A 7725-nucleotide genomic window follows, 5' to 3' on the forward strand; every position below is an offset into this window, starting at 1 on the left:
ATCCCTTTGTAACACTTATAATGATTATATGTGTATATAATCATTTCTTTAGATGCAACTCTCAATTACCCTGTTTTCTCCACTCACGTGATTACTTGAGTGCTTTATTCTAACCTATAATGAATTTTGGTGGCTCAGTGGTAAAGAATCTGCCTTCCAATGCAAGAGATGTGAGTTTGATCCCTGGGTCAGGAAGATCCCCTGGAGAAGGAAATGGCAACCCTCCCCAGTATTCTTGCCTGAGAAATCCCATGGACTGAGGAGCCTGGGGGGCTACAGTCCATGAGGTTGCAAAAGAGTTGGACACGACTTAGCAACTAAACAACACCAAATTATGAATTTTGATTTTCTTTATTCGATATGTTCAGGTCATAAGAGTATTGATTTTGCTGTGATGAAATAAAATTCTTATTTCCAGGCAGGATAAGAAAAAATTAAACACAAAATTCTCTCTCTGCATCCATTTGGGCCTCTTCCCTCCCTCCCTAATGTGTAGTGTGTGCTTGCATTACATATTAACCAAACTTTTTCGAAGACAGGAGTGTCTGCTTGACCTTAAAGATAACATTTCCTCCTTTCTTCTGACATTAGCAATATAATTTCTTAAAAGGATAGCATTCTTCCCCAACTCTGTGGGGGATCACGGACTTCCTGCTCTCTTTATGCCTACTTACTGGCACTATGCATCCTTGGTGAACTTTGTATAAAATATCAGTATGTCATTTTGATGTGTGATGCTTTGTCTCAAAAATGTGTATGCCTGTGCCTTCAACTTGCACGTGGTGGAACAGTTTCTCAGAGCTTTCTGAGAGTCTCTCTTCTGGGTTATAATCCTCAGTCTGGTTCAAATAAAATTCCCTTTCTTCTTAATTGTTGACTGAGCTTTCATAGACAGCTATAACAAGAAAAAAATTAGAAACTGATATGGATAAAGGCAGAGCTACTCGTGCTTGTCCTCTTTCCCCTCCCATCATCATCATGTAACCAGTATTCACAGCAGTGGATATTCCTTCAAACCCTGTTCCTTTTTCACACAAAAGTATTTTTGTATACAGGAATGTTCAACTGAAATATTATGAAAACCCATATATTACTCTCCAACTTTTTTTTTCTGTTGGTAAGATTTCATGGACATCACTGGAAGTCAGTAAACAAAGATCTAGTGATATTCATTTTTTGGCAATATATTTATAAATGTAATAGGATCCCATGAGACATGATGAGTTTTTTGGTAAATCGACATTTATTTATTTTTCTTCTTCTTCCTTCTATCCTAACTTCTTAACCTGAATCCTCCTTCAGTCACTTAGGGAAAGTATATTAATATGATGTGCAGCCTTCCTAATATGACTGTAGCGATATTTGTTTACTAGAGCCAAGTTAGAAACATACTCTCATTATGTGCAGTCGTCTGTTTGAGGACTCTCTATTCTGTTTCATTTGCATATCTATCTATGGTTGTTGTAATACCACTATCATAATTATTACAGCTTTAAAATAAAGCTTGATATCTTCTACATCAAGTTTTATTAAATTATTCTTATTCAAGAGTATTTTGGCTATCTTGCCTTTTGTATTTTTTGTATGCATTTCAGAATTACGTTGCCAAATTTCTCTTGGTTTACTTTTATAAAAACTTTTCTGGGGGTTTGAGTGCATTGAGACTAAAAATCAGTTTGAAGAGAATTACCATGCTTATCATACTGAGTCTTCCAATCCATGAACGTGGTATACATATCTGATTTGGGAGTGTTACAAAACGTCTCTCACTAAAGTTTTATCATTTTCTCTGTAGTGATTCTGCACAAAATTTATTACATGTATTTATAAGCTCTTCATATTTTATATGATTATAACAATTATTAAAATTTCATTTGCTGATTTGTGTTGTTAATATATATAGTCCCATTAATTTTTGTACATTCCTTTGTATGTATCTGTCATGATAAACTCTCATTGATTCTAACAATTATATGTAGATTTGTTTGGAATTTTATGAACATAGTTGATTTTTATGTTCATGAATCTATGTTCTATGAGTGAGATTTGCTAAAAGCTTCCTTTTTCATAGAATCCTTGTTGATAATTTTATTTTTAAACAGCTTTATTGACATAATTGACATAAGTTCTTATTAAGCTCTGGTATCAAGATTATGTTTACTTCATAAGACATAAGAAACTGGGAATTGTTTCTTATTTTTATTTATGTCATATTAGACTGAGATGTTCCTTGATTGCCTTATAGAATATGCTTATGAAGAGGCCTAATCCTGATGCTTTAATTTGGTCAAATATTGTTGACTGTTGTTTCCATCTTTGTAATGGTTACAGTATTATTCAGATTTTCTACTTTATCTTGTGTCAGTTTCAGTTTAGAAAGTTATTTTTTTCTATGATTCATTTGTACCATTAAGATTTTTTTTGGCACACAAATTGAAAAAAGATTAATGAACCAGTTTCACCAATCTAAGGATATCATGAAGCAGAAATGCAGAAGTCCAGAGCAGAAATAGCCAAACAACAGTAGGCAATCTCTAGATAAGAGGAGAAAAGGGTGCCACCCTGAGGTGTTTTGAGCAGGTCTAAGAATGAGTTAAAATTTTTACTTGCAAACCTTATCACAGATAAAGACCTTTATAATATGTAAGGAGTGGTTAGAAGTTGAAAAGAAAAAAGTCCCTAATGACTATATAGGGAAATGAGCAAAAGAAATAAAGTTTTCAGATAAAGAAATATAAGTGGCTTTTAAGATATGAAAAATGCTTGAAATAATTGATAGAAAATGCTAACTAAAAACTTCAGCAGTGTATCACTTCTCACTCATCAGATTGGTAAAAATCTAAAAGATTTTTGCTCATGTTTAATTTTACTAGCTGATGCCAAATTTATTTTCAAATAGGTTGCATGAATATACACTCTCACTAGTAATGAGTGAGAGTTTCTTCTCTCTACAAAACAATGAGAAAAAGAATAGACAACCCAGCTAGAAATGGGCAAGATGCTTGAGTTAACAGGAGATTAGAAAATCCAAGATAGTGGTTACCTCTCTGGAAGATGGAGAGGGAAGGAACTGGTGAGGAGTAAATGTTGATAGGGCCTATATACAGGAAATAGTCTCCTTTTTTACCTAGTAAGTGAGTGCAGGCTGCCTTTTTAATGCTTTAATTCTTTAAAGCATATAAGTTCTACACTCTTTTTTTGTTTGTATAATTTATTTTGTGATGAGCGTTTTTTTTTTTTAAAGTAGCCTGCCAACTCCAATGTCTTGCATTTATTATAGCTCCTTAATGTTTCAGCAGCATTGGTGGGTGTGATGAGGTCTGAGTCCAAAGAAACAAAGGATGGAGATTTAAACTGTTTGACTATAAAATACTTAGTTTGCTTTCATCGCTGTCTCGCCCAGAACTCAACTGTTATTTCCACACTTCAGGTTCTGTCCCTGACAATACCTAAGTTCTGTGTATTCATTTTTATTACTCTGAACTATGAGAGCAGAGACAAAATACCAACTCAGACTAGCTTAGGCAGTTTATTGGGTCATAACCGAACTATGGCAAAGGTGTGGGAAGAACTGCTCTCAGGATAGAAGGGAATGAAGGGCTGGCTTCCAAAGTTTAGTCCCTTCCAAAGCCTCTCTTACCATCATTTCTCTGCTTTTCTAATTGAATTAAGTTTATTTTTCTCAAACAGTTGCCCTCCTCCCAGACTGGAACCATAGCTTCAGGAGTTTCCAGGCTCATCTCTCCTACCTTTACAAAAGGAGGGACTTCCCCTTAGTGTCCATTTAAATAAAGGATGACAACTGACCACATACACACACACACCCCTGATCTGTGACTGGCTGTCAAGCTTTCATGATCAACAGTCCCCATTAGATTCCTAAGTTGATGGTGCAAAGAAACAGGAGTCCTTCAGAAGAAACAGGGGGCCTGTTCTAAAAAGGCAGAAGCCATGTTAGATGTATGCACTGTAGATTCCACCTTATAGATGATTTCTATTTTCTTCCCTTTATGGGTGTTTTCTCTCTTCTTACTGAGACTTCAAGAGCGTCATACCACTCCAGATGTCGAATGCCACCTTCCCTATTACTTTCTTGGTGCATTTCAGAGACTTCCTGTGAAATGAAAAAGTATAATGATTAGTCATTAAACGTTCAGGGCAAATTTGCCTTTGAGAGTTTTTCTTGGGATCAGGGAGAGAATGAAAGAAAAGCCTGGCATGATGCTGGGAAGAATAAATTGTTAGGGTAGGTCTGGGTGCGGCTTGCAGGAGCCGGGGAGTAATTGGGGAACACCTTGGCTATGAAAACAGTACAGCGGCCCTACCACTGACTTGTTGAATGACTGTGGGTGATTCCTCTCTCTCCTTTGGGCTTCATACTCTTTAAGTATAAAGAATTTGTTCATGATGGTGCCTACAGACCAGCCAGCCCTACTTCTTTATGAGAATGTGAGATAGCTCTTGGGGCTATTAGAAATGATGTAACAGCTACCATTTCTCCCTGTGAATAATCCCTGGGGAAGGGCCCAAGGTCCCTCCCAGGATGAGGGTGGATATTTCCTGGTAGAACTAAGAAAATTTAAGTCTTATCCTTTGTGAAACCGTAGACCCACCCTTGGCACCTGGCCAAGCTGAAGCTGCATAAAACTAGGCTTAGCTTCAGCTCTCAGTCATACACCTTCTTGACAACATGAAGACCAGAAGCTTCTTGGTCCAGGTGGTGGTGCTTCTCGTCCTTGGGACGCTGGTGGCAGAGGCAGCTATCGTAAGAGGTGAGTGGACAAGTGGCCTGGGTGAAGCTGGCTTGGGCTGAGGAGAGGTTGTTAGGGGCAGCCTGGGTCTTGACAAGGGGCAGCATGCAGAGCTGGAGCCCACTCTTTAGCCTGGACAGCAGGCTAAAGTTTTGAGTGTATCCAGAGAAGTAGGAAGTTGCCCACTAGACTCCATGTACATTCTGCCCCAGGACTGAGAAATCAGGGCTGTTTGTGGAAGGAGTGTTGTAACATGACCTTGGTCTCAAGCATTGATACTTGGACAGAACATGCAATGAAGTTGAGGAGCCCCAGGAATCTGGGCCCTGGGTGGTGTCTCTTCCCTGCCTGTTTGCTCCATCAAAGCACCTGAGTCATCAGTCCTGTAAGGGGAGGTTAAGAACTAACAGGGCCTCAGAAATCATGGACTCTGAAGACCTCTGTTTTCCAAAGCAGGACACTGAGACCTAGAGCAGGGTGAGGAATTGTCAGGGCAATCTCCAGATCCAGGATGCAGCTCAGGTCTCCTGGCATGTGTTTCAAAGCTCCTTGTCCTTCCTCCAAGTTTCCTCAAAGATGAAAATGTGTCCTCATCTCCTGAAAGTCACTCCTCCCTGGCATATCCTCATGAGGGCCCCAGGACCCAGAATGGAGGGTGAGGGGAAGAAATGGACACCCAAAGGAAACCTGGTCCTATGGACCTTTTCTCCAAAGCCTAGGGAACAGCCATCCAAGAGTGCAGACCCCAGCCAGCCCTGGTGAGCCTTCTCTATCTCAGTGTCCCTCAGCTTAAGGGACACTGCAGTGAGCAGTGGCTGGACCTAGAGGAAAGACTAGATAGTTGAAACAGGCATGCTGGTCTAAATATTAGTAATAGTAGGGATATTTCTTTCAACAGGTCATCCAAAAGGTCAAGGCACTAAGGAAAGAAATGTTTTAGTCAACGAAAAGAGTCCAATCAATGGTCAACATCCTGTCAAAAGACCAAATCCAGTGAAAGGTCAAGACCCAGTCAAAGGTCAAGATCCAGTCAAAGGACAAGATCCAGTGAAAGGTCAAGATCCAGTCAAAGGTCAAGATCCAGTCAAAGGACAAGATCCAGTCAAAGGTCAAGATCCAATCAAAGGACAAGATCCAGTCAAAGGTCAAGATCCAGTGAAAGGACAAGATCCAGTCAAAGGACAAGATCCAGTCAAAGGTCAAGATCCAGTGAAAGGACAAGATCCAGTGAAAGGTCAAGACCCAGTCAAAGGTCAAGATCCAGTCAAAGGACAAGATCCAGTGAAAGGTCAAGATCCAGTGAAAGGTCAAGATCCAATCAAAGGACAAGATCCAGTCAAAGGACAAGATCCAGTCAAAGGACAAGACCGAATCGGAGATCCACTCCTCACTAAGCGTGGCTCCTGCCCCAGGGTTCTGATCCGGTGCGCCATGATGAACCCCCCTAACCGGTGTCTGAGAGACGCTCAGTGCCCAGGGGCCAAGAAGTGCTGTGAAGGCTCTTGTGGGAAGACCTGTATGGATCCCCGGTGAGGTGAGAAATGGGTGGAGGGAAAGGAGGCCCATGAAGGGGCAGAGAGGCCGACTGGCGGAGGGCAATCCTAGGCTAGTGGGGAGAGGACACGGGAGGTGATGGAGAGACCGAGGGGTCTCAGGGGCTACAAATGGGGTCCTAAGAAGGATGGCATGTGGACTTGGCCCTGCCTCCCAGTGCCTCTGAGTCTTTCACCTGCTGACTCACGTTTCTGATTCTCTTTTCTTCTACCAGGTAGAGCCTGTGCTTGTGCACCTGTGAAGTCCCCAGCGATGCAGGCCCCGGTGCCTGTAGCACGACCCTCTCCCACACTGCCCCTTCTTCCTCTCATCCGGGAGGCCCAAGCTTGAGCATGGACTGCCTCCCTCATGGACTTTCCAATAAAAGACTGATTTCAACTCCATTTGTTTCTGGCTCCTGTGACTTCTGGGCTCCTGAGAGCTCTGGGGAGATGGTTGTGGGTTTGGGACTTCCTGTCCCCAGTGGAGAGTGGAGCAGGACCCATGGCAGATGTTCTTGGGGTGTGAAGGAGAGCAGGGGCAGGAACAAGAGGCCTATTCCTAGGGTTCACTGTAGAAATCCAAAAGTCAACCCAAGAACCACAGCCTCCATTCACCAGGAAATGGAAACCTAGACATTTGGCCTCTGGCCTCTGGCCTCTGGCCTCGGACCAGGGAAATAAATCCCCAAACCTTCCCATTGACCTCCACTTCTGACCTGGCTATGATCAACCCTGCCAGTGTGACCAACCAACCCTCCTGGCTAAACCTCTGACTCCCTCCTTCCCTTCCTCTAATGTTTCCCATGAATCTGTATCTTCTGAGAAGACAGAAAGACAGATGCCAGGAAATCCCTGCTCATGAAACATTTCATCTGTTCATGCCTGAGATGACCTCCAGTAACACATAATTCCTTTGGGCGAAGCAATATCCTCTCCCAGCTTTCTATTTCAAGATGTGAATGAGGAGGCAAGACATATCTATCCTTCCACATCATTGCTGAATAAAGTTCTCTGGGGACATACAAGTTGGGGTAGAATAGACTGGAGAAAGCAATGGCACCCCACTCCAATACTCTTGCCTGGAAAATCCATGGACGGAGGAGCCTGGTAGGCTGCAGTCCATGGGGTCGCTAAGAATCGGACATGACTGAGCGACTTCACTTTTTACTTTCTTGCACTGGAGAAGGAAATGGCAACCCATTCCAGTGTTCATGCCTGGAGAATCCCAGGGATGGGGAAGCCTGGTGGGCTGCCGTCTATGGGGTCGCACAGAGTCGGACACAACTGAAGCGACTTAGCAGCAGCAGCAGCAGCAGACTGGAGGAGTGAAGACAGCAGGAGGGTGTATGTTGGGTAACGTTGGATGACCTCATGGCTCTGCTGTTGGCTCACCTGCCCCACTGCCCTTGTGCAGTGGAGTTCTCCAGGAAGAAGTGGGA

General features: G+C 42.4%; 1 protein-coding gene across 1 annotated transcript; it reads left to right on the forward strand.

The window, feature by feature from the left end:
• Window positions 1-4644: 4644 nt before the first annotated feature.
• Window positions 4645-6688, forward strand: LOC129625112 (sodium/potassium ATPase inhibitor SPAI-2-like). The gene is made up of 3 exons (XM_055543257.1): window positions 4645-4772; window positions 5650-6285; window positions 6520-6688. The coding sequence occupies exons 1-2, from the start codon at window positions 4691-4693 to the stop codon at window positions 6282-6284; spliced, it is 717 nt and encodes a 238-aa protein (XP_055399232.1). The 5' UTR covers window positions 4645-4690; the 3' UTR covers window position 6285; window positions 6520-6688.
• The last annotated feature ends 1037 nt before the right edge of the window (window positions 6689-7725 follow it).

The sequence above is a fragment of the Bubalus kerabau genome, chromosome 13 (genome assembly GCF_029407905.1).
Source record: "Bubalus kerabau isolate K-KA32 ecotype Philippines breed swamp buffalo chromosome 13, PCC_UOA_SB_1v2, whole genome shotgun sequence".
In the NCBI taxonomy this organism is placed as follows: Eukaryota; Metazoa; Chordata; class Mammalia; order Artiodactyla; family Bovidae; genus Bubalus; species Bubalus kerabau.

Excerpts from the sequence above, each read along its gene's own strand:
- LOC129625112 (XM_055543257.1), top strand. The coding sequence starts at position 4,691 with ATGAAGACCAGAAGCTTCTTGGTCCAGGTGGTGGTGCTTCTCGTCCTT. Across the intron at positions 4,773-5,649 it reads AGAGGCAGCTATCGTAAGAG|GTCATCCAAAAGGTCAAGGC; the intron begins GTGAGTGGACAA and ends TTCTTTCAACAG.